General features: G+C 44.9%; 1 protein-coding gene and 1 long non-coding RNA gene across 2 annotated transcripts in view; both read left to right on the top strand.

Moving 5' to 3' along the window:
* Window positions 1-5,791: 5,791 nt before the first annotated feature.
* Window positions 5,792-10,786, top strand: SPMIP9 (sperm microtubule inner protein 9). Its single transcript, NM_001193977.3, is given in 4 exon segments — window positions 5,792-5,937; window positions 6,791-6,827; window positions 7,569-7,661; window positions 10,251-10,786. Coding segments are annotated over 3 exon segments (543 nt in total). The 5' UTR covers window positions 5,792-5,937; window positions 6,791-6,800; the 3' UTR covers window positions 10,674-10,786.
* A 7,805-nt stretch (window positions 10,787-18,591) lies between these two features.
* Window positions 18,592-26,428, top strand: part of LOC106993046 (uncharacterized) — a 38,840-nt gene continuing 31,003 nt past the window's right edge. Inside the window, exons 1-2 of the long non-coding RNA XR_001439216.3 lie at window positions 18,592-19,127; window positions 19,937-20,044. This is a non-coding gene — a long non-coding RNA (uncharacterized LOC106993046). The remainder of the gene's footprint in view (window positions 19,128-19,936; window positions 20,045-26,428) is intronic.

The raw sequence follows: 26,428 nt of genomic DNA, 5'->3' as shown, positions 1-26,428 counted from the left end.
TATCGACTGCCGTCTCATCCAACTGTCCCAGCCATCATCATCATCATCATCATCCTCCTCCTCCAGTGGCCTACAATGGATAAAGTCAAAAGTTCTTCCCATACCTTGCTTGATGAGGTAGCATCCCCTCTCCAGCCTCATCTGGAGCTGCCCTTGTCCCTCCTGGCTCTGCTCCAGCAGAGCAGCTTCTCTCCTACACTTGGGAAGTCCATTTCCTGCCGTAGGGTAGTGAACAGAACTCTCCTTCCCCTTTAGAACCGAGTTAAAATGTCATTGCTTGAGGCAAGTCTTCTCTGACCAGATCCCAAGACTGGATCAACCTCCGCTACTCCACATTTCTCCTTCATGGCACTTGTCAAAATTGTAATGAAAGACTCACTTGTGTGATGATTTGAATATTTATCTGCCACCGTACTGTAACTTCATAAGGACAGAGACCATTTCTATTTTATTTCATTACCATAATTCCAGGCCCTTGCACAATGCCTGAGATACAGCAGGAACTCAAAAAATATGGGGGCAAATACTGGTATGAAGAACACTAAGCACCTTCATAGACATATCTGTTGACTTTCTACGCTCTTTTCAGGTAGATGTTACCTCTGTTTTACAGATGATCAGACTGCCTTTTATTAATCTTACATGATTTACTCAAAGACATGAGGATAGCAAGTATCCGAATTTGAATTCAGGACTCCAAAAGTGTACTTGGTAATATTTTTCTGAAAAAGACATACTTGGGTCACAAAAATCACTTGTTATGCCCCAGCTGTCCCCTCTACTCTTATCCCTGTGGCCCCTCTGTTCTTTGCCTTAGGCTTTGCCATCTCTTTCAGTTTTATTTAATTCACAAGCACTTCTTAAATCCCCACACTTAAGTGTCCATGCACTGAGTAATAAAAAGGAAGATCCAGCTCTTTCCCTCAAGAATCCCACAGTTAGGAGAAATAACTATGTGAGCTCTCCAACCTTGAATTTGTAGGTATTGTTTCAGCTGACAGTTACAGAAACCCATCTGAAATTGGCATTAGTAAGAAAGGGAATGTACCGGTTCACATAAACTGCGAGGTGTAGATGTAGGTCAAACTTCAGGCATGGTTATATCCAGGGGCTCAGTGTTAGTCAAAATGCTATTGCTGTTTCTATCTCTTGGGTATTTTTTTCTTTGTGCTGATTTTATTATTGGCCTGACTTTCTCTACACAGTGGCTTCAGGCAGCTTGAGGCTCACATGGTTCTTAGTGCCTGCTGTTTCAGCTCTTCCTTCCCAAGAGCTAGGGATGGCACTCATCAGTCCAGCTTGGATCATGAGCCTCTCCCTGGATCAATCACTCTGGCCTAGAGAGTGGAATATTCTGGTGGCAATGTGCCCATTTAGAGTTGGAGTACGATCAGCACCACCCACACCATGTGATCCCCAAACGGGAGTGTCCTAGTCCATTTTTTGTTGCTATAACAGAATACAACAGACTAGGTAATTTATAAAAAACAGAAGTTTAAGGCTGGGCCTGGTGGCTGACGCCTGTAATCCTAGCACTTTGGGAGGCCGAGGCGGGCAGATGAATTGAGTTCAGAAGTTTGAGAGCAGCCTGGCCAACATGGTGGAACCTTGTCTCCATTAAAAATATAAAAAAAGTTAGTTAGGCGTGGTGGTGCATGCCAATAATCCTAGTTACTCAGGAGGCTGAGGTGGGAGGATTGCTTGAACCCAAGAGGCAGAGATTGCAGTGAACCAAGATTGCGCCATTGCACACTGCAGCCTGGGCAACAGAGCAAGGCTCCATCTCTATAAAAAACAAAAACAACAACAAAACCCAGAAGTTTATTTGGCTCACGGTTTTTGAGGTCAGGAAGTTCAAGGGCATGGCAGCGGCTTCTGGCAAGGCCTTTCATACTGTATTATAACGTGGTACAAAAGTGGGAGGGCAAGTGAGTGTGTGCAAAAGTGGTGAAACATAAGGGGCGGCCTCACTTTATAACAACTGGCTCTTGGGGTAACTAATCCAGTCCTGAGACAGCAATAACTCATTCACTATGGCGAGAATTAACGCAGTCCCAAGAAAGCGGCATTAATCCCTCTTAACCACCTACTTGAATCTTAAAAGGCCTCACCTCCCAACACTGCCATGCTGGAGACTAAATTTCTAACACATGAATTCTGTGGACACACTCAAACCAAAGAAAGGCAAGAAGCAGTTCTCTGAGGGGAAGTTGGCATTCCGTTAAAGAAAGAAGAGGAATGCCAGAGATTTCCAGCTGACTCAATCTCTTGACCTTGCCCATCATTCACTTCTTTCTAGGCACGTGGCTCGTTCTTCTTGTTCTCAGTGGTTCCTGCCTTTAGGCTTTGCACTAGCTGATTGCTGTTTCTGGAATCAGCCTCCATATCTTTGCATGGCTGGTTCTTTCCCATGCTTCAGATCTCTACTATAACATCATCCTCTAGGAGAGACCTTCTTGGACCTCGCATCTGAAGTGCCACTAGTCATTCTCTTGTGCATCACCTGGCTTATTTTCTCTATCTATGGAGGGTGACCTACTTATTATTGTGTTTGCTCTGTGTTTTCATCTCACTGGAATGTAAGCAGAGATTTCCATCTATTTTAGTCATTCTTGTGTCTATAAAGCTCAGAACAATGCCCAAACACAAAATAAGTGCTCAGTAAATATTGGTTGGATAAATGAGTCTATGGTGGCACCTAGTGAGATAAAGGAAAGCTTTATGGAGGAGGTGTCCCTTAAAGAAGGTGGATTATTCAAATCCCAACCTCAGGGCTGGGGCCAAGGATATTTTAGTGGCTACAGATGTGGCTGGTCGTGGTATTGACATCCAAGATGTGTCTATGGTTGTTAACTATGATATGGCCAAAAATATTGAAGATTACATCCACCCCATTGGCTGCACGGGACGAGCAGGCAAGAGTAGGGTGGCCATCACCTTCCTCACAAAAGAGGACTCTGTGGTGTTCTACGAGCGGAAGCAAGACATCCTGGAAAGCCCAGTGTCTTCCACTAGCCAACAACCCAGATGCCCAACATAAGCCGGGCACCATCCTCACCAAGAAGTGCTGGAAAGAGACCATCTTTGCCTGACACAGCACTCTTCCTGTGGGCTGAGGGCATCTCGGAAGCTGCCTGATGCCTGTTCTTCAGAAACCTCACATCCCTCTTTCCAGGTCCTCATTCTTGGGTTATGGGGGCTTAGGAAAACAATCAGACTCGCTAGCCCAGACCCTCAGGTCGGGAGGCCTGCGTGTGGGGCTGCAAAAGGAGCAGACAACGCTGTTGGAGGCAGGGAGAGGAAATTACCACAGCTTTTTGGCCCAGCTCTGCCCTTCTTTGCTTTGGGATTGCGCTGGGCCATCAGCTCATGCCAGGCTGTGGGGGCAGCCATTTGGCATTGCTGCCCAGACTGAACAGAAACCTGGCTGCCTGATGGGACCTCCTTTGGCACAGACTTGACTGTGTAACTGTATAAACTGCAGCAGCATTGTTGCCCTAGATGCCCCAGGGGACCTGGCACCATGAAGATTACGGACAGTGGAATCTTCCTGTCATCTGGACAGCTGTTTTCCTGTTTGGATGGTAAAGTCGAGCGCCTTTAGACCTGTGCACAGCCCCGCACCAAGGGGTGCTGTGTGCTCTAGGCATCCCCTCCCGCAGGGGATTTTCTAAGTAGATGGGGGGACAGGGTGAACTGGCTGTGTCCATCTTTGTCACTGAGTGAAATCTCTGTTTTCTATTCTCTGAGAAGATAAGTTTGTATGTTCTGAGAAGAAATACATGAATATTTTTTAGGCCGGGCGCGGTGGCTCAAGCCTGTAATCCCAGCACTTTGGGAGGCCGAGGCGGGTGGATCACGAGGTCAGGAGATCGAGACCATCCTGGCTAACACGGTGAAACCCCGTCTCTACTAAAAAATACAAAAAACTAGCCGGGCGCGGTGGCAGGCGCCTGTAGTCCCAACTACTCGGGAGGCTGAGGCAGGAGAATGGCGTGAACCCGGGAGGCGGAGCTTGCAGTGAGCTGAGATCCGGCCACTGCACTCCAGCCTGGGCGACAGAGCGAGACTCCGTCTCAAAAAAAAAAAAAAAAAAAAAAAAAAAAGAAATACATGAATATTTTTAAAAATTATATATATATATAATATAATATATAACATATATATGTTTAATATAATATATAATTAAATATACATATTTATATATAATTACATAAAAATATATAATATACACAAATATATATATACAATTTAACGTATATAACAAAGTTTACCATTTTAATCACTTTTATGTGCATAATTCAGTGGCATTAAATACATTCACAATGGGCAACCATCACCACCATCCATTCCCAGAACTTTTTTTTTTTTTTTTGAGACGGAGTCTCGCTCTGTCGCCCAGGCTGGAGTGCAGTGGCCGGATCTCGGCTCACTATAAGCTCCGCCTCCCGGGTTTACGCCATTCTCCTGCCTCAGCCTCCCGAGTAGCTGGGACTACAGGCGCCTGCCACCTGGCCCGGCTAGGTTTTTGTATTTTTTAGTAGAGACGGGGTTTCACCGTGTTAGCCAGGATGGTCTCTATCTCCTGACCTTGTGATCCGCCCATCTCGGCCTCCCAAAGTGCTGGGATGACAGGCTTGAGCCACCGCGCCCGGCCTCCCAGAACGTTTTAAAATATTCTGAAACAAAAACTTCATATCCATTAAACAATAACTCCCCGTTCCTCCCCTCAGTCTCTGGCAACTATCATTCTATTTTCTATCTCTATGAATTGTACTTCTCTAGGTACCTCACAGAACTGGAATCACGCAGCATTTGTCTTTTTGTGACCGGCTTATTTTGCTTTATTTCACTTAGCATAATGTCCTCAAGATTTATCCATGCTGTAGCAAGTGTCAGAATTGCCTTCCCTTTTTTTTTTTTTTTTCTTAAATTTTGTTTCGAGACAGAGTCTCACTCTGTCACCCAGGCTGGAGTGCAGTGGTGTGATCTCGGCTCAGCCTCCTGAGTAGCTGGGACTACAGGCATGCACCACCACGCCTGGCTAATTTTTGTATTTTTAGTAGAGACAGGGTTTCTCCAATTTAGTCAGGCTGGTCTGGAACCCCTGACCTCAGGCAACCCACCTGCCTCGGCCTCCCAAGTTGCTGGGATTACAGGCATGAGCCACTGCGCCCGGCCTCCCTTTTAAGGCTGAATAATATTCCATTGTACATATATCCCAAATCCATTCATCTCTGAAGGACATTTAAGTTGTTTCTACCTTTTGACTATTGTGAATCATGCTGTTGTGAACATTGGGGTACAGGTATCCATTTGAGTCCTTGCTTTCAATTCTTTTTTGTTTATAACTAGAAGTGGTCTTGCTAAATCATATGGTTTTAATTTCTCCATATCCTCACCAAAGCTTGTTTCTGTATATTTTTTTTTATTGTAGCCACACACTATGAATGTCAAAAAGTATGACATTTTGACAATTTTGAGCCAGCCTGTCAGGCAACCGAGGCCTGGGTGGCAGTCTATGGTGCGAAGTGGATTTAGTCACACACAGTCTGATGTTATAAACCACGTGGGCTCTATTTACCTTTCTCTCCTAGGAATAGAGAGATTCTGTAGAGTGTCAGAAAGCACTGGTCCCCAAGACCTTCCAGTGCTGCCAGGACTCATGTTGGCTCTGGTGAGCCAGGGACAGGGGAACTGACCTGCAGGCAGCCCGAGCAGCCACCCACCCACCCACCTCACAATGACAGGGACCCTCATCATAGGTCAGGGCTCAACTCAAAGACAGGCGTGGCAGTGGGACACAGCAACAGGACTCTCCATGTGGCAAGGGCACCTGGAGGTGGGAGGGCAGGAGCGTCGTCTTGCCCTGGCAGAAGAAAGGGTCGGCTGTGTCTGCATGGCAGCTGGTCCCCAGCCCTAGGAGAGAAGCTGTCTGTGAGCAAAAGGAAGGGAACACAGGGGTTTGTTGAGATCTGAGCACCACCCTGCTGGGCCACTGTCTGCTGAAGGGAGTGGGGCTTAGGGGAGGGTTCCCTGGGAATGCAGTGGAGTACCCCTCAAGGATCTAGGGGGCCATGCACACAAGCAGTCTGTGCAGCGAGGGCCCTGCTAGGACTTTAGGGCTGGAAGGGAGGGGTCGGAGTTAGGCCTACAAACTACTGTCGTTCAGCTGGGAATGCAGAGTCTCGCAACTTTCTTCACCTTGGATACTCTCCTCTGAATAAAGGTGGCTCTGAGTCCTAGGCCTGGGCCTTCCTCCATCCAGGGGGAGTGCTGAGGCCTGGTTCAGAGGAACATGTGAGCTGGAGCCAGTTCATACTGGCTCACAAGAGCCCATCCTGTGCATATCTGTGCAACTCAGTGCCAATGATATTATGTTGATAGCCTGAAATGAGCCACGATAGGAGCATTTACACCACAGAAATTAGCAGATGCTATAAACCCAGGGCCTATTTTCCCTGAAAACATGGTTGTTAAACATTTACCAGCACTTCACTTGCCCTAGGATCAGATATACCTCTCAAACAGTAAACCTGATCAGTAAATGTGATCTTCTACACAACCCTCATTCTTCCTGAGTCCTGCTCCAGCCCTTTTGCCCCAGGGACCCTGGTATCACCACCAACCCCTTGATGATGGAGTGACATGCAGGGTGGGAGCCCAGGGAAGATGGGGAGGAGTGGGCTAAGAAAGCTGGGGCAGCCATGCTGCATTGGCACAGCTTGAAGATAGTGGCTGCTTTCCTTGTCTGTGGCAGAGCAGGGCTAAACAACTTGTCTGTGTCTAGGTCTTTTGCCATGGCAGGTGTGAAATACCCGGGACAGGTGAGTGATGTGGGTTACTATCCCCTGTGATGGTCTCAGAGTTGGGTAGCCTCAGCAAGCCCCTGGAAGGGCCAGGCTCCTTAAGCCTCCTCCTTCTCATCTTTCTGGAATGATAGTTTTGGGGTTTTTTTGTTTTATTTTTTTGGTTTTTTGTACAAGAAGAAGAGAACTGAGTTCTCTTCTTTATAATTTTCTGAGGGTTCAGTTATTTACTCAGCATGCACTTATTAGGCACCCACAGTGTGCCAGGCCCTGTGCTGGGCTTTGGGACTGCAGAGATGTCTAAGTACACTAAACCTGATCTAGTGTACTTTATTAAATCCATCACAGTACACCCTGTAAGTGCTGTTGTGGAGGGTTGTGAGGAACAAGGAAAGGGTTTAACTCTTGGGAGGTAGAGAATAAAAGGGTGGGAGAGATGTTTGGGGAAGAGATGTTTAGTCTGGGTCTTGGAGGATAGATAGGAGTTTGCTAGTCTGTGAGGAGGGCAACTTGCATTTCTATCAGGAGATAGGAAAAAGCACATGCCAGGCCCATGCGAGCGGGAGGAAGTGAGGCTGGAGTAGAGAGGGCAGGAAGGTGGTGGGATGGTAAAAGTGGGTCACAGCCAGATCATCTGGGCTCTGAATGTCAGGCCCAAAGTCAGCCTTTGTCCTACAAACAGCAAGAAGCCATTGAATGGCTTTAAGCGGAGGAGTGACGAGGGGGAATCTCTTGTTTCATATTCTCCTTGTGCTTTAGGACCCTGTGGATTTAGACATATACCAAAGCTCCCACATGGTCGACTATCAACCCTACGGGAAGCACAAATACTCCAGGGTCACGCCGCAAGAGGTAGGAAGGCATGCAAGTCCTGTCATTCAATCAACTGTCCACTGAAATTCCCTCTATTGCTTCATTTGTATTACAAATGTGGACATTTGGGCACTTGTTAGAACAATATCCAATGCCAGGAGATGTGACTTAGAGATCTTTTATGTGCATGTGCATGTATGCGTATGTATTTTTTTTTTTTTTTTTTTTTGAGACGGAGTCTCACTCTGTCACCCAGGCTGGAGTGTAGTGGCACAATCTCGGCTCACTACAAGTTCTGCCGCCTGTCCGGGTTTAAGCAATTCTCCTGCCTCAACCTCCCGAGTCGCTGGGATTACAGGTGCCTGCCACTACGTTGGCTAATTTTTGTATTTTTAGTAGAGATGGGATTTCACCATTTTGGCCAGGCTGATCTTGAACTCCTGACCTCGTGATCCACCTGCCTTGGCCTCCCAAAGTGCTGGGATTACAGGCGTGAGCCACCGTGGCCGGCCATGTGTGTAAGTTTTCAAATGTACATCATATATATCATGCATACAAAAGATTGTAAATAATACACATTTACAGTTTAAATTACACTGATAAACACCGATATAACCATTACAGACAGCTTAAAACATGGCACATTAACAGTAGCAGTACCTTGTAGCCTTTTGGTTAGCCCACAGATTTACCCCTCCTCCCATCTCCAGAAGTGGTTAATCATTCCCTTGTAGGCCAATTGCAGTGGCTCACACCTGTAATCCCAGCATTTTGGGAGGCCAAGGCAGGCAAGAGTTGAGGCCAGGGATTTGAGACCAGGAGTTTGAGGCCAGCAGTTTGAGATCAGCCTGGCCGATGTGGCGAAATCCCGTCTCTACAAAAATTACAAAAATTAGCCTGACGTGTTGGTGCACGCTTGTATTCTCAGCTGTCTGGAAGACTGAGACAAGAGAATCGCTTGAACCTGGGAACCAGAGCGAAACTCTATCCCTCCCCCAAAAAATCGTTCCCTTGTGTGTTTTTCTAAAAACTCATTTTACCTTATACGTATATATCCCTTCAAACAAATTGTTTGGTTTTGCCTTTTTGAACTTTATTACACATTGAATTTGTACCCTTCCGTAATTGTCACTTTTTGCTAAGCATTATGGCGTATTATTCATTTTCTGCTGCATAGTATTACATCGCGTGAATATGCCACAGTGTACTGTATTTGTCTCTTCTGTATCTGTCCCTTCTTATTGGTGGACATTTGGGCGCTTTGTTCCTACTCTTCCCACTCCCAAATGCTGCATTGAAGATGAGATAAGACACATCCTAATGTTCAAGTGTTTATCCATTCCAGGAGTGGAATTGTTAGTCATGGAGTATTAGGTAAAATCACTGTTTTCCAGAGCGGTCACACCAATTTACATTATAGCCAGTAGGAGACGGTTACTTCTGTTGCTCTGCAATGTTGCCATTGCTTGGTATTGACAGATATTTTAATTTTTGCCAGTTTGGTGGGTGCAAAATCATATTTTCCTGTGGTCATAATTTTCATTTCACTGACTATTAATGAGGTTGGCCACCTTTTCATTTGTTGATGGAGATTTGTTATTTTATAAAATGTCTGTTCATGTCTTTTGCTCATTTTTCTACTGGGTTGCTTGTCTTTTTCTTATTAATTTGTAGGACTTCTAAAAAATATTCTAAGCATTTTTCCTTTTTTTTTTTTTTTTTTTTTTTTTGAGGAGTCTGGCTCTGTTGCCCAGGCTGGAGTGCAGTGGTGCAATCTCGGCTCACTGCAACCTCTGCCTCCTGGGTTCAAGTGATTCTCCTACCTCAGCTTCCTGAGTAGCTGGAATTACAGGCGTGCACCACCACACCCAGCTAACTTTTGTATTTTTAGTGGAGATGAGGTTTCACCATGTTGGCCAGGCTGGTCTCGAACTCCTGTCCTCAAGTGATCCACTCACCTTGGCCTCCCAAATTGCTGGGATTACAGGCGTGAGCCACCACATCTGGCCCTAAGCATTTTTCATTTGTCAGTTATATATGTGGATAAACTCTTCTCCAGTTTGTAGTTTGTCTTTGCACTAAATATTTCAGGGAGTGTGAATTGTGATTTTTAATATAGTTAGATTTATCAGTTTTTTCCTTTATCATTTTCTTTTTTCAAGATTACTTAAAAATCTTTTCTTGTCCTGAGGTTTCCCCACTGAGAAAAGACGATCTAAACAAACAAAGATGGATCAATCTCTGAGATGTTATTTAATGGAAGCAAAGTGTGGAATGGAATATAATATTCATCATTTCTGTACAAACCAAGGGAAGAAGATATACACATACATGTTTATATGCACATCAAATATTTCTAGAGAGATACAAAAAGCACTGATAGCAGTGGTTGTCTCTGGAGATGGGAACCGAAGGAGGAGGAGAATGGAAAAGAGACTTACTTTTCACTATAAGCTCTTTTGTGTAATTTCAGTATTCCCTCTGCTGTATAGGTTACATTGAAGGACTAATTTAAAGTTTTAAAAAAATAAAGCAAAGAAGGGTGTGCTCTGTCTTGGATGCTTCCAAGAAAAGCTACATCATCTCTCGTCTCTCACCCCTCCATTCATGTGTGATTTGTTTCCACAGCAGGCAAAGCTCGATGCTCAACTCCGGGACAAAGAGTTTTATAGGCCCATCCCTAACCCCAACCCCAAGCTAACGGATGGGTACCCTGCTTTCAAAAGACCCCACATGACTGCCAAAGACCTGGGACTTCCTGGCTTCTTCCCATCACAGGAACATGAGGCCACATGGGAGGACGAGCGCAAGTTCACCAGTACCTGCCATTTCACATATCCAGCTTCCCACGATCTGCACCTGGCCCAGGGTGACCCCAACCAGCTCCTCCGGAGTGCTGACTTTCCGTGCCTCCTGGATCCCAAGCACCAGCCTGCTGCAGAGATAGCCAAAGGCTACCTGCTACTGCCAGGGTGTCCCTGTCTTCATCACCATATAGTCAAGGTCCCTATCTTGAACCGGTGGGGACCCTTGATGCCATTTTACCAGTAGGAAGGATGAAAATACCTTCCAAAGGCTCTTCCAAGGGCATGTGGAAATCCTACGACCTTGGAGTGCAGAGAGGAGAACTGAAAATAAAACTGGAAGGATGTTCCAACTGCAATGGGACCCTGGGATCATGTTCATTCTACCTCTCTCCCTGGGCTGCCCTGGGCTACAGCATGCCCATTGCAGAGAGAGGAAGAGAGGGAGGGAGGGGAAATCAGTGTGTATTTAGAACTGAAATTTGTGTCATGTTTCATTATAATTAAGAATCCTGGCCGGGTGCTGTGGCTCATGCCTATAATCCCAGACTTTGGGAAGCCAAGGCAGGTGGATCACCTAAGGTCAGGAGTTCAAGACCAGCCTGGCCAACATGGTAATACAAAAATTAGCCAGGTGTGGTGGCTTACACCTGTAGTCCCAGCTACTCAGGAGGCTAAGACACAAGAATCACTTGAACCCAGAAGGCAGAGGTTGCAGTGAGCTGAGATCACGCCACTGCACTCCAGCCTGGGCAACAGAGTGAGACTTGGTCTCGGGCGGGTGGAGGGAGGGGGGAAGAGTCCTATTGTAAAGATTCTTACTGTTTTAAGCATTTATTAATAAAGTTGGGAAAAGTGTGTTTCCCACAGTCATCTAGATATTGGCTGTGACTGCAAAACGTGAGGTGCTGTTGGATAACTTTTCCCCTCAATATTCTTATTTTAGTTTATCCATCACTCCTGCCTTGTAGCAATCAACAGCAACAGTTTAAAGGGCATTGTTTCATACTTTTCTTCTTGCTCAGTGGAATGCACGTAAACATACATACGTATGAGTCAGTGAGGAAATAGGTTAAGCGGCTATAACAAAGAGAACCAAAACATAGTAACTTGACCAACATGCTAGTTTATTTCTCTCTTGCCTAATAGTTCAGAGGTAGACAGTTAGGAGGGTAGAACATGTTTGTTGTGGCTTCATCTCTAGGTCCAAGGTGGATGCTATGACCTGAATTATGTATCCCACAAATGCATATGTTGAAACTCTAACCCCCAATGTGATTGTATTTGGAAATAAAGCTTTTAGGAGGCAATTAAGGTTAATCGAGGGCATAAGAGTAGGGCCTTAATCCAGCAGGACACCTCTTCTAATAGGCGTCCTTATTAGAAGAGGAAGAGAAAGATATCTTTCTATCCATGTACATGCACTGAGGAATGGTCATGGGAGGACGCTCTGAAGGCAGCTGTGTCCAAGTCAGGAAGAGAGCCGCCACCAGAGACCAAACCCTGCTGGACCTTGAACTTGGACTTTCCAGCCTCCAGAACTGTGAGAAAATAAATTTCTGTTGTTTTAGTTGCCCAGTCTGTGGTGTTTTGTTATGGCAGCCCAGGCTGACTGATACAGTGGCTGATTCAGTTGTTGACATTTTTCAGTTAGCAGAAAGAAGAATAACCAGGGGATACAGATACTTTTCTTTTAGCAGCACAATGCAGAAATGATATTCTTCACTTACTGTCTTGTCCCGTTGGTCAGAGCTTAATTATACAGCCTTACCAAACTCTGAGGAAGGCCGGGAAGTATAATCTCTATTTTGGATGGCCATGTTCCCAGCTAAAAATGAGGGGTTTATTAGTTTAGAAGGAGAGGATAGATTTTGGTTGTGACTATCCAGCTTTGCACAATGCATGAGAAATCTTTTGCTTTGGGATCATACTGTACACCAGTGTTTCCCCTAGGGAATATTATTAAAATGCAATTTTGGTTCTGTAGTTCTAGGGTGTACATTCTGCATTTCCAACAAGCTCCCACTATTCTATTTCCTACCTCTGTGAGATCAACTTTTTAAAAAACTCCACAGATGAGTGAGAACATGCACGATGCCAATGCTGCAGGACCGTAGGGCACTCTGGAGTAGCCAGGCTGGACACAATACTCTGCAGGCTGATTTCCCACCCACTTATAGATTTAATTATTTTTAATGACTACCTAATATTCCATTGAATTGATGCATGTTGATGTATTACAATTTCATTATTAGTGGATAGTCATGCTTTTCCAGTTTTTCCTGTACACATAGTGCTGTGATAACTATTCATGAACATATATCCTTACCTATTGATGTTTTTATTTCTGTAAGACAGAATCCTACAAGTTATTTAGATGGTGGGCACCATCTTAAATAAGCTCTAAAATTATGAAATTTTAGATATGTAATGTGATAATATTTTTTCTAGCATAAAATAATGCCTTCAGTAGAAAATATTGCAAAGTGAAGAAAAGTTTGGAAGAAGAAAAGGAGACCACCTATAAAATCCCACTACTCAGTGATAACTACTGTTAACATTTTGATGCCAGGGTGGCAGGATAAAGGTTAAAATCTTGACTTTTTGTTTTATTTTGGTTTTTGTTTTTTTGAGACAGGATTTCCCTCTTATTGTCCAGGCTGGAGTGTGATGGCACCATCTCAGCTCACTGCAACCTCCACCTCCTGGGTTCAAGTGATTCTCCTGCCTCAGTCTCCCAAGTAGCTGGGATTACAGGTGCATGCCACCAAGCCCAGCTAATTTTTGTATTTTTAATAGAGATGGGATTTCACCATGTTAGCCAGGCTGGTCTCAAACTCCTGACCTCAGGTGATCCATCCGCCTTGGCCTCCCAAAATGCTGGGATTAGAGGTGTGAGCCAGCACACTTGAACAAAATCTTGATTTTGGAGTCAGACAAAACTGAGGCTTCACCCATGCCTTAATTGACTATTTACTAGCTGAGGATGTTCTAGAAAATCTCTCTGAACGTCAACTGTCTCATCTGTAAGAGGCATTAATAATGCTCCTATCTTATGAATGAACCCTGAGCAGTGCCTGAGATAGTCAGTGAGACCTTTTGTGCACATATTTACAAAATTCACACTGAATTCTGTAATTATTTTTGTTTTTCTGTTTTTGGGCAATAATATATTTTATTAAAGTATTTTTTCATGCCTACTTTCTATCTCTTGTATCATCCCCTGGTTGATTTCTTTCTTTTTAAAAAATTATTTTAAAAATTACCACATAATAATTGTACATATTTGTAGGGTACTTGGTGATGTTTTGATGTATGCAATGTGTAGTGGTCTAATCAGAGTGTGATGATTAATACTGAGTGTCAACTTGATTGGATTGAAGGATACAAAGTATTGATCCTGGGTGTGTCTGTGAGGGTATTGCCAAAAGGAGACTAATATTTGAATCAGTGGGCTGGAAAAGGCAGACCCACCCTTAATCTGGGTGAGCACCATCTAATCAGCTGCCAGCTTGGCTAGAATATAAAGCAGGTAGAAAACCGTGGAAAGACTAGACTGGCCTAGCCTCCCAGCCTATATCCTTCTCCCATGCTGGATGCTTCCCGGCCTCGAACGTGGACTCCAAGTTCTTCAGTTTTGGGACTTGGACTGGCTTCCTTGCTCCTCAGATGGCCTGTTGTGGGAACTTGTGATTATGTGAGTTAATAATAAGCTCCCATATATATATTATATATATAAGATATATATATGGATATAGGATATCTGTTCTTATCAGTTCTGTCCCTCTAGAGAACCCTGACTAATATACAGAGTAACCAGTATATTCATAACGTCAAACATTTATCATTTCTTTATCTTTGGAACATTCAAAATCTTCTCTTCTAGCAATCGGAATGTATATGATAAATTGTTGTTGGCTCTAGTCACTCTATCGTGCTGTAGAATAGTAAAGCTTATTTCTCTTATCTAGCTATAATTTTGTATCCTTTAATCAACCTCTCCCTATTTTCCTTCCCCTCCTATTCTTCCCAGCCTCTAGTAACCACTATTCTACTTTCTATTTCTGTGAGATCAACTTTTTAGAAGACTTCATATATGGCCAGGCGTGGTGGTGGCTCACACCTGTAGTCCCAGCACTTTGGGAGGCCGAGGCGGTGGATCCCCTGAGGTTGGGAGTTCAAGACCAACCTGACCAACATGGAGAAACCCCGTCTCTACTAAAAATACAAAAAAATTAACCAGGCGTAGTGGTGCATGCCTGTAATCCCAGCTACTGGGGAGGTTGAGGCAGGAGAATTGCTTGAACCTGGGAGGTGGAGATTGTGGTGAGCTGAGATTGATCCATTGCACTCCAGCCTGCGTGACACAGCAAGACTCTGTCTCAAAAAAAAAAATAAAAATAAAACATAAAAAGATTTCATATATGAGTGAGAACATGTAATATTTGTCTTTCTGTGCCTGGCTTATTTTGCTTACCATAATGTCCTCCAGGTTCATCCATGTCAGGATTTTATTCCTTTTTGTGGCTGAATAGTTTTCCACTCAAATATATACCACACTTTTTTAACCATTCGTCTGTTGATGGATGCTTAGGTTAATTGATATTTTGGCTATTGTGAATGGTGCTGCAATAAATATGGGAGTGCAGATGCCTCTTTGATATACTGATTTCCTTTACTTTGAATAAATACCCAGTAGTAGGATTGCTGGATCATATTGAGTACTGTAATTTTAAATCCTGCTTGATTTTAATTGCATTAACTATCAACATTCCCACTCAACCTTAAAACTTTATAAACATCATTGCATTAACATACCATAATTTACTGTTGTTAGCTATTCAAGATTTTTTCCATTATGCATTTTCTCTTACAAATAAGGGATAAGGTGACATTTTTTACAATACAAACCTTTTTTCTGTAATTAGGTTGAAAAGGAGTAGCAGGCCAGGTGCAGTGGCTCATGCCTGTAATCCCAGCACTTTGGGAGGTATAGGTGGCTGAATCATCTGAGGTCAGGAGTTCAAGACCAGCCTGGCCAACATGGGGAAACCCTGTCTCTACTAAAAATACAAAAATTAGCCAGGTGTGGTGGCAGGCGCCTGTAATCCCACCTAGTCAGGGTCTGAGGCAGGGAAAATCGCTTGAACCCAGGAAGTGGAGGTTGCAGTGAGCCGAGATCGCACCATTGCATTCCAGCCTGGGCGACAGAGACTCCGTCTCAAAAAAGAAAGAAAGAAAGAAAGAAAGAAAGAAAAGTAAAAAAGAAAAGGAGGAGCAAAGTTACCGGGTCGAAATGCACGAACACATTCTTGATGCATATTATCAATTACTACTTTCTAATCAGATGTATTTTTAATATTAAGAAATGGTTACTAATTTTGTTAGGTGTGATGAGGGCATTTTGGTTATGTTTAAGCATTTATTGTCTATTAGCGATCATTTTCTTTTGAAATATTAATTATCTGAAGAGTTGATGTCTGAAATTTATTTTTAAAAAGCTCTAGCAAAACAAACAACGTTGATGGGGGTAGGAAATAGGTCAAACAATATCAGTGACAAAATAAAAATTGTTGTTAGGTGACAGGTGCTTGGAAGTTCATGATTCTACTCTCTCTGCTTTTGGGTATGTTTGAAATTATCCACAATAAAATGGAGGGGAGGGGAGGGGTGGGGAGGGGAGGGGAGGGGAGGGGTGGGGAGGGGAGGGGAGGGAAGGGAAAAGAAAGATATATCTCTTTAGAATACTACTAGCCATTTATGAGAGTACTTAACTCATAGTGTCCTTATCATCCCTGTTATTCTCAAGAAAGAAAGAATGAAAGAGAAAGAAAAGAAAGGAAGAAGACTGACTATTAGTTTGATAAGAGTACAGTCTCTTTGATCCCTGGTGAGGTGGAATAACTTTTCAAAAGCCCTTTATCTCTTCATCAGTTGGAAAATGCTTCCTGGTCAGTACGTTCCTTTCTCCCTATCTTGTTACAATCTTTAGTGAATCTCTTTTATCCATAACATGCCTTCTAAGATGTCTAGAAAAGAAAGTATCTACAAAAGAAAGCTTACTACCTCTCAATGCTTGTTAATAAATAATTTTTTTTTTCAGTGACAGGTCATGTGGATCAGCTGATGGTTTTAACACATGGAATTTCTACAAAATGCTTTAGCTGAGGTGAAAACATTAGTAACAATATATATTTGCTGCACACACCACACATATTATTTCATCCTCATACTCAGATGAAGAAACAGAGGTTGAGGGGGGTTAAATACCTGGTTCAAGTCCACAGGTAACAAAGCCAGAATTTAAATCCCAGATTTGATTCCAACCCTAAAGTTTTAGTCATTTTTGAAAACTTGCATGTCACTTTATTCTAAATAAAAGTTTTATTCTAAAACTGTATTTATTCATTTTTTGAAACAGAGTTTTCCTCTGTCACCCAGGCTGGAGTGCAATGGCATGATCTCGGCTCACTGCAACCTCCGCCTTCCGGGCTCAAGTGATTCTCCTGCCTCAGCCTCCCAAGTAGGGATTACAGGCGCATACTAATTTTTTGTATTTTTAGTAGAGACGGGGTTTCGCCATATTGGCCAGGCTGGTGTTGAACTCCTGACCTCAGATGATCCACCCACCTCGGCCTCCCAAAGTGATGGGATTACAGGCGTGAGCCACCGTGCCTGACCTATTCTAAAACTTTAATAAAACTATTGTCTTGCTCCCTAATGTCCACGTTTCTTTGATTAATAGCCATCGGTGTGAACAACCTGGACCAAGGTCAGCTGGATTCAGAGATATCCTTCAGTAGTTCTTAATCTGAGATGTTCAGAAATCTCCTTGGAAATGTCTATTTCTGGAGAGACCATCACTGTCTCTCCCCTAGGTGGACAGAGCAAGAAGGTGAGCCATGACCTGGGTCCCCTGGAGCAGGAGAGGACAGCGGTAGGGGAGCCCAGGAAGGGCTCAGACACAGGAGAGAAGCATGAGTTGAGACCCTAACACGCTGCTTTTGAGGCACTTGCCGCACCTTCCCACAGGAGGCTGAGGAAACGGCTCTGAGAAATAGCTACTAAAGTCCTAAGATTCTGCCTCAGAAATCTCCTTCGAATTTAGCCCTCCATTTAGATCCCACCGCAGCAGGCCTCCTCTATGGCACCCGGGAACGCCCCCTGCAGTGCTCCCCATTTTAACTCTAGAGGAATCATAAAACACAGGTCCGATTACATATTCGTTGTCTGTCTGTATAACCACCACGTGGGCGGTCCCACAGCTAAGGCCCTTCCTAGGAGGCAGCGACCCCTCCCTCCAGCCCCATCTCCACCTGCCCTGCACGCGTACTCATCCCTCTCCCACTTCCTGCCTTCCACTTGCTGTTACTTTTTGTAAACAGCCCTTTCTCCTGGTTTCCCCTAGCTGACAGCTGACACAGCCTCCTGTGAAGAATCCTGTTTTGACAACCCCCTGTCCCTAACAGTTTGCTCTCTCTGTGTGTTCTTAAGTCCCTTTGTTCCTACATCTTTCAGAGGGGGCTGTGAGGAGTCTGTGAGCGAACACTTAGTGCCTACCCTGGCAAACAGTGACTGCTCAATCATTGTGAGCTATATTTTATTTTATTAAACAAAATTTTTTTGAGACAGAGTCTTGCTCCGTCGCCAGGCGTGATCTCGGCTCACTGCAACCTCCACCTCCCAGGTCCAAGCGATTCTCGTGCCTCAGCCTCCAGAGTAGCTAGGATTATAGGTGTTAGCACAACTAAGTTCCTCTTCAAAACTTAAGTCCCTGTTTATGAGTTGTAAGGTTATAAGCTAGCTCTTCTCCTTGCTTTCCCCTTTCTCCACTTTGGCCTTCAAAGTCCTCATCTCACTACCTTATTTGGAAAGAGTTTCAAATTTCCTTCTGTTCTGTAACCAACCCCCTTGCTGTGCCCATGCGTGTCCAGGCATGCCTAGGCATGCCTTCCCTCTTGCCTAGTTAGTAACAGTCTCTCCTCCCGACTCCTCTTTTAGCAAATGGAGTGTTTACCCTATTTGGAGAATTTTAAGTCTTAGCCAGTCGAGTCAGTTTAGATTGTGAGGTTCAACTCCAGCCAATGGGGAAAGGCCACAAAAACAAGAACTGCGTTAGGGATAAAAACCCCTTCTCTCCTTTGTTGGGCTGCTCTTGCCATCGTGGCTGACACAGGCAGCACCCTTCTGCAGAAGTAATTGCCTTGCTGAGAAAACTGTTTGCCTGAGTGCTGGTTCTTCTTTGCGGGACTGAGCACTTGTTTCGAACACAGGCATGTGCCACCACGCCCAGTTAATTTTTGTATTTTTAGTAGGGATGGGGTTCTGCCATGTTGGCCAGGCTGGTCTCAAACTCCTGACCTCATGTGATTCGCCCACCTCAGCCTCCCAAGGTGCTGGATTACAGGTGTTAGCCACCATGCCCAGCCATGCTTAATTTTAATGTGTATTATCTTTAGAATAATTTCTTTTTTAAACGTCTCTTAGAGCATTTTATTTTCTTTCTTGCTCTTGAAACCTGGCATATAGCAGGTGCCCAACAAATACTGAAGGAAGGAACGAGGGTGAGAGAGAGAAACAGTTTTCCAAGGGCCTGCACAGGAAAGAGGGGGAAGGGCTCTAGGCGTCTTCTGCAACTGCCCCCAGCAGCTTCAGGCTCCAGGCAGAGAGCAAGGAAGCTCTCAGTACCTGGCAATATCAGGTAAAGTGACCTGGAAAGACATTCCTGAGGTTGACTCACAACTTTGCCCACTGAATTCTACTCTCTCCAACTGAAGTTGCCTTTGGGGAAAAGCAGGACAATAGGAACTCCAAATTGGGTTTGGGTGGTGTCTCAGTCAACCCCTGTGTCTTCCTAGTCCAAGCTCTGCCCTGGTCCAATAGCTGTGTTTAGTGACTAGATCCAGGGGGAGCCTGCTGTGGTCAACAGACATTTTAATAGTCTCAGAATAAAACTCTTTACTCTTCACCTAGTTTGTTTCTGGGCAGAACATGGCCAGATTCCAGCAGCCATCCCCATCTGTCTTCATTCCTCTTGTATTTTTTAGGGTCCCCTGACGTTCCTCAATATGAGGCTGAGAGCAGAGAATCAGGAGCAGGTATCCTGGAACTAGACTCACAAAGTCATGCAATGTGCCAGCCCAAACACTGGGCTGAGCACATACCTTATCTTACCCAATACCTACCTTCACCATTGAGCGAATACAGCCATCAGGCCTACGTTGTAGCAGAGAAAACCAAGGCCTCAGGTGACTTGGCCAAATGTCACACGGGTGGTAGCTGAGCTGCCATTGGCTGAGCTGGGTTTGGCTTCCTCCTCCCATAAAAATCTCATTTTGACCTTTCGTTTTCTCATGTGTAGAAGGAGGATAATTACACCCATTTCACAAGATACAGAAAAGAAAGTACATGAATGCACTTAACATTTTTAAAGGGCTAATACAGTGTTTCTTTCCATTATTAATATAAAAGAGAATTGATTGACACCTATTTTCCCACCCTTGCTTGTAGATTCTGTGTGCCCCCCACCACCATGATGTCAACTCTATGGATGCTTTTGTCTTTTTTTGGCCTGGACCCCGTGGCAGAGGATGCAGAGACAGGACTGGGGGCTTGAAGGTAGTGCTAACAGCTTTTGTATGTTGTATGTATTTCAGAGCTTGCAAAACATGGCCACAGAGAGTATTGTCTTCCAACTTCATTTCTCTGTGACACAGGAATTCTTACATTCATTTCACAGAAAGCACCAGCAACCAAGGCGTGAGGATTTAGGCCCCAGGCTTCTATGACAGTGTGCCCTCTTCCAGATCAAGTGGCCACTCACGGTTGACCTTTGACTCTGAGAGTTCCTAGCAGGGGATGGCAGTGGAGTGCCTGGGTCAAATGCTAATTCCTCAGTTCTACCAGGTCTGGATGGAGAGTCATTAGATCTGGTGTGAACTGCAGTAAGCTGTTGTTTTATATGGTTCACTGGCGGCTGAGTCACTGGTGCCATGTGAATCACACGCTGAGAAATAGCAGAAGAGGATGCACAGCCCCTGGAAGTCTTGGACAGACAGTGGCAAGTCTTTACTGGAGATAAACTATAACTCGGGAGCTAGGGTAAGGTGGATCAGAGCATGCACAGATTGAAATGTCTTTTACAGCTGGGGCATGGTGACTCACACTTGTAATCTTAGCACATTGAGAGGCTGAGGTGGGAGGATCATCTGAGGTCAGGAGTTCGAGACCAGCCTGGCCAACATGGTGAAACCCCATCTCTACTAAAAATACAAAAAATTAGTTGAGCGTGGTGGTGGGCTACTTGGGAGGCTGAGGCAGGAGAATTGCTTGAACCTAGGAGGCAGAGGTTGCAGTGAGTCGAGATCAAGCCATTGCACTCCAGCCTGGGCAACAAGAGTGAAACTGCATCTCAAAAAAAAAAAAAAAAATTTTACTAGTCCATTTTGTGTTGCTATTAAAGAACACCTGAGACTGGGTAATTTATATAAGAAAGAGGTATATTTAGCTCATGGTTCTGCAGGCTGGGAAGTTCAAGGGCATGGCTCTGGCTTCTGAAGAAGATTTTCATGCTGTGTCATAATATGGCAGAGAAAGTCAACGGGTAAGTGGACTCAAGCAAAGAAAAGAAAACATGAAGAGTGTCCTGGCTTTGTAACAACCTACTCTCCTGGGAACTGATTCATTCCCAGTCCCTTGAGAGCAAGAACTCACTCACTTCCTCAAGAACTGCGCCAAGCCATTCATGAGGGACCTGCCCCCATGACCCGAACACTTCCCAGTAGGCCCCACTCCTTAATGCTGCCACACTGGGGATCACATTTCAAGATGAGATTGGGTGCAGATAAACCATATCCAAACCCTCAAGAATGTTTTGGGGCCCGGAGTGGTGTCTCGTGCCTGTAATCCCAGCACTTTGAGAGGCTGATGTGTGACAATCACTTGAGCTAAGGAGTTCAAGAGCAGCCTGGACAACAAAGCAAGACCCTGTCTCTATTTTAAACAAATTTAAAAGAATGTTTTGGCTTTGCAACATTCCAGAACGTGTCCGTTAATTTCCAAACATTAAAGAATGTATATTCTATTTGTATAAGATGCCTAGTCAGACTCATAGACACAGGAGGAAGAATGGTGGTTGTGAGGGGTTGGGGAAGAAAGAAATGGAGAGTTATTATTCAGTGGTACAGAGTTTCAGTTTGGGAGGTTGAAAAGTTCTGGAGATAAATGGTGATGATGATTGCACTACAGTGTGACTGTACTTAATGTCATAGATCTCTACACTTAAAAAATAGTTAAAATGGTAAATTTTATGTGTGTACTTTATCACAACAAATATGTATATATACACACAGAGAGAGACACAAACACACATAAAAAGAAAGTTTCTCTCAATATGACATAAAATCTGGAAACTACAAATTAAAAAATTAAATTAATACATTGCCTATATAATAATCAAACTTCCTGCATGGAAAAAAACCCATAAAATAAAAAGGCAGGCCAGGTGCAGTGCTCATGCTTGTAATCCTAACACTTTGGGAGGCTGAGGCTGACACATCTCTTGAGTCCAGGAGTTCAATACCAGCCTAGGCAACCTGGTGAAACCCCATCTCTACCAAAAATGCAAAAATTAGCCAGGCATGGTGGTGTGCTCCTGAGTCCTAGCTACTTGGGAGACTGAGGTGGGAGAATCACTTGAACCCAGGAGGCGGAGGCTGCAGTGAACCGAGATCATGCCACAGCACTCCAGCCTAAGTGACAGAGTGAGACCCTGCCCCCCAAAAAAAAAAAAAATTAAAAGACAAAGAACAAAGTAGGACAATGTTTGCAACATAAATGATACATCTGAGTTCTTTATACTATGAAGAAACAGACCCACAATGCTGGACAAAAATGATTTTTAATTCAATCATTAATTCATTCCTCTCATTTAGCACGTACATACTTAACATCTGTGTACCAGGCACAATTCTAAGTACCGGGAATATGGCAAAAATGAAAAATAATAATAAGACAAGGAGATTCCATTCTAGTTGGGGAAAATGACAATAAATAAAACGAGGGAAACGTGGCATGTTGGAGGTTGTAAGCGGAGTGGAAAAAGACAAAGCAGGCAAGGAGGATGTCAGAGTTATGACACCAGGCAGAGGCTCAACAGGTTCCTCAGAGAAGGTGGCATTTGAGCAACACCTTGGAGAAGGGGAGCCCTTCGCACAGGGAGGACTGGGACTCAAGGAACAGGAAGGGCAGACCCTGGGGAGGCGCCTGGGAGGCAGTATCAGGGTGGTTACAAGGTTTCTCAGGACTGTCTAGGTGCAGGTAAGCCCTGATAAAGGCTGTGACTCTTATTTCAAGTGAGACAGGAGCCACTGTGAAGTAATGAGCAAAGGGTCACATAACCTGGTTTCTGTTTTATTATTTATTTATTTATTTTTGAGACAGAGTCTTGCTCTTTTACCCAGGCTGGAGTGCAGTGGTGGGATCTCGGCTCACTGCAACCTCCGCCACCTGGGATCAAGCAGTTCTCCTGTCTCAGCCTCCCGAGTAGCTGGGGTTACAGGTGCATGCCACCACGCCCAGCTCATTTTTGTAATTTTAGTAGAGATGGGGGTTTCACCATATTGGCAAGGCTGGTCTTGAACTCCTGACCTCAAGTGATCCACCTGCCTTGGCCTCCCAAAGTGCTGAGATTACAGGTGGGAGCCACCATGTCCGGCCTGGTTTCTGTTTTAGAAGAATCACTTTGACCACTGGCTTGAGAAAAGACAGAGGGGACAAAGGGAGAAGCGGGATAATCCAGGTGAGAGGTAGGGGTGGCGTGGACCACAGCAATCACTGTGGAGGTGGAGAAGGTGGAGAAACGGTTGGACTTTGATTGTATGTGAAGGCAGAGCCTGAGATTTCTCGACAGATTGGCTGTGGAGTGCGTGAGAGAAAGAGACATGGATGATGACTCCGTTTTTTGGCTTGTGCAAACTGGAAAGGTGACCTGCTTTTCATCGAGATGGAGAAGACGATAGTCCAAATGGATTTGGGGAAGATCAGTTTGGTTTTGGAAATATTAAGTTTGAAATGCCTCTACGATTTGAGGAGGCAGCTGGCTCCACAGGGCGGAGTCCAGGAGAGAGGTCAGGGCCTGGAGATAGATCCTCAGGAATTAACAGCATATGGATGGCATTGAAAATCAGGAGACTCGGTCCCTTGCCAAGGAGTGGAAGTGGTCCGAGGACTGAGGTCTAGGGCAGGTCAAAGTTGAAAGGTCAGGCAGATGGCGGGAGCTTTGAGGTGGGACAAAACCCACAGGGGTCTGGTGTTCTGGAGATGACGTGAAGAAAGGTGACAGGGAGGAGGGAGCAATCTGCGGATGAGCAGCGTCAGATGCTGTTGCTGGGCCAGGACTGAGGACTTAGCACTGGATGTATTAATAGCAACAAGGTTATTATTGGTGACCCGCAAGGAGCCTGGGGGTGAAAACCTGAAAGAGACAACCAAGTGTTCTTAAAATGCTTGGCCGGGCGCGGTGGCTCAAGCCTGTAATCCCAGCACTTTGGGAGGCCGAGACGGGCGGATCACGAGGTCAGGAGATCGAGACCATCCTGGCTAACACGGTGAAACCCCGTCTCTACTAAAAAATACAAAAAAAAAAACTAGCCGGGCGAGGTGGCGGGCGCCTGTAGTCCCAGCTACTCGGGAGGCTGAGGCAGGAGAATGGCGTGAACCCGGGAGGCGGAGCTTGCAGTGAGCTGAGATCCGGCCACTGCACTCCAGCCTGGGCGACAGAGCGAGACTCCGTGTCAAAAAAAAAAAAAAAAAAAAAAAAAAAAAAAAAAATGCACAGTAAAGTTTGGAAATGCTCCATAAAACACACGCGTAACATTTACTGTTTTCGCTTTAACTTTACAGGTAGAAACAGGCACTATTACCATCCCCATTTTATAGATGAGAAAACTGAGACACAGAAAGGTCAGACAGCTAGTGAATGGTGGAGCCAGGACTTGAACCCTAGTAGTCTATCTCAAGATTACAAGGACTGCTGCGTGCAGTGGCTCACATCTGTAATCTCAGTGCTTTGGGAGGCCAAGGCGGGAGGATTGCTTGAGCCCAGGAGTCCAAGACCAGCCTTGGCAACATAGTGAGACCTCCATCTCTACGGAAAATAAAAAGCTATATTTAGTGGCGTGTGCCTGTAATCCCAGCTACTTGGGAGGCTGAGGCAGGAGGATCCCTTGAGCCCTGGAGGCTGAGGCTTCAGTGAGCCAAGATTGTACTACTGCATTCTTGCCTGAGAAATAAAGCAAGACCCCATCTCTGAAAAGAGAGAGAGATTATAAGCACTATGAAAAAAAAAAAAATGCAAGCCGGATGCAGTGGCTCATGCCTGTAACCCCAGCACTTTGGGAGACTGAGGCGGACAGATCACTTGAGGTCAGGAGTTCGAGAGCAGCCTGTCCAACATGGTGAAACCACATCTCTACTAAAAATACAAAAATTAGCCAGGTGTGGTAGTTGGCACCTGTAATCTCAACTACTAGGGAGGCTGAGGCAGGAGAATCGCTTGAACCCAGGAGGCAGAGGTTGCAGTGAGCCAAGCACTATACTCCAGCTTGGGCCACACAGCAAGATTCCACCTCAGGAAAAAAAAGAAAGAAAGAAAAAGAAAAAAAAATGGATACCTCTCTGAGATCCAAATGACAGGAGAAACTCTGGGCAGAAGCTCTTTGGTGGCAAGCACAAGGCCATCTGATGAAGAGTGCTGGGTGTGCTCATGGAACAGGAAGAAGGCTGGTATATTGGCTGTGGTGACTGAGAAAGAAGAATTGAGTTGTGGGCTGAGTGAATATCTGACTGCCTTCGAGCTGTGGTTCTCTCCTGGCATGATGACTTCTCCAGGTGGCAGGGAGCGTACATGGCCATTCTGTTCTTGAGAATATTCTTCCTTAGGTTGAATTTGCTAGATTCTCTCCAATAGCCATCTTCTCTTCTGTATTAACAGACCCCTAAGATTTTAGCTGAGCAATGGCCACTTGGAATAAAGACTACATTTCCCAGCTTCCCTTGCATAAAACACAGCCGTGTGACTAGATCCCCGCCAATGGGCCATAAGCAAAAATGGTATATGGCTCTTCCCAGGTCATGCCCTTCCCCTCCTGCATCCTGGTGCTTGGACAAGTTATGAGCCTAGTTGGACCTCGTGGATAAGGGCCCTGCCCTAGGGATGGTGAAATGGCAGTGAGAAGAACGCTGGCTTTTTGGGTGGTACACAGTAGTCGCGTCAGGTCTGGAGTGTCGCATGGAATGAAATAAACCTCCAATTGTTTGAGCCAATGTTTCTCAAGCTTACCTGAACATTAGGATCACTGTGGAGCTTTAAAAATATATATATACTGCCGGGTGCAGTGGCTCATGCCTGTAATCCCAGCACTTTGGGAGGCCGAGGTGGGCAGATCACGAGGTCAGGAGATCGAGACCATCCTGTCTAACACAGTGAAACCCCGTCTCTACTAAAAATACAAACAAACAACAAAAAAAATTAGCCGGGTGTGGTGGCGGGTGCCTGTAGTCCTAGCTACTAGGGAGACTGAGGCAGAAGAATGGTGTGAACCCGGGAGGCAGAGCTTGCAGTAGCCGAGATCACGCCACTGCACTCCAGCCTGGGCAACAGAGCAAGACTCCATCTCAAAAAAACAAAAACAAAAACAAAAACTGATGCTTGCCACTTCTCCTAAATTTCTGATTTAATTGGCCTGAAGTATAGCCTGGCATTGGATAATTTTTTGAGACAGAATCTCGCTCTGTTGCCAGGCTAGAGTGCAGTGGCACAATCTCAGCTCACTGCAACCTCTGCCTCCTGGGTTCAAGCAATTTCCCTGCCTCAGCTTCCTAATAGCTGGCATTACAGGCACCTGCCACCATGCCTGGCTAATATTTTGTATTTTTAGTAGAGATGGGGTTTCATCAAGTTGGCCAGGCTAGTCTTGAATTGCTGACCTCAGGTGATCCACC

The sequence above is a fragment of the Macaca mulatta genome, chromosome 13, assembly GCF_049350105.2.
Source record: "Macaca mulatta isolate MMU2019108-1 chromosome 13, T2T-MMU8v2.0, whole genome shotgun sequence".
Lineage (NCBI taxonomy): Eukaryota > Metazoa > Chordata > Mammalia > Primates > Cercopithecidae > Macaca > Macaca mulatta.
Note: the sequence above shows the minus strand (reverse complement) of the source record. Positions and strands in the feature narration are given on the sequence as shown.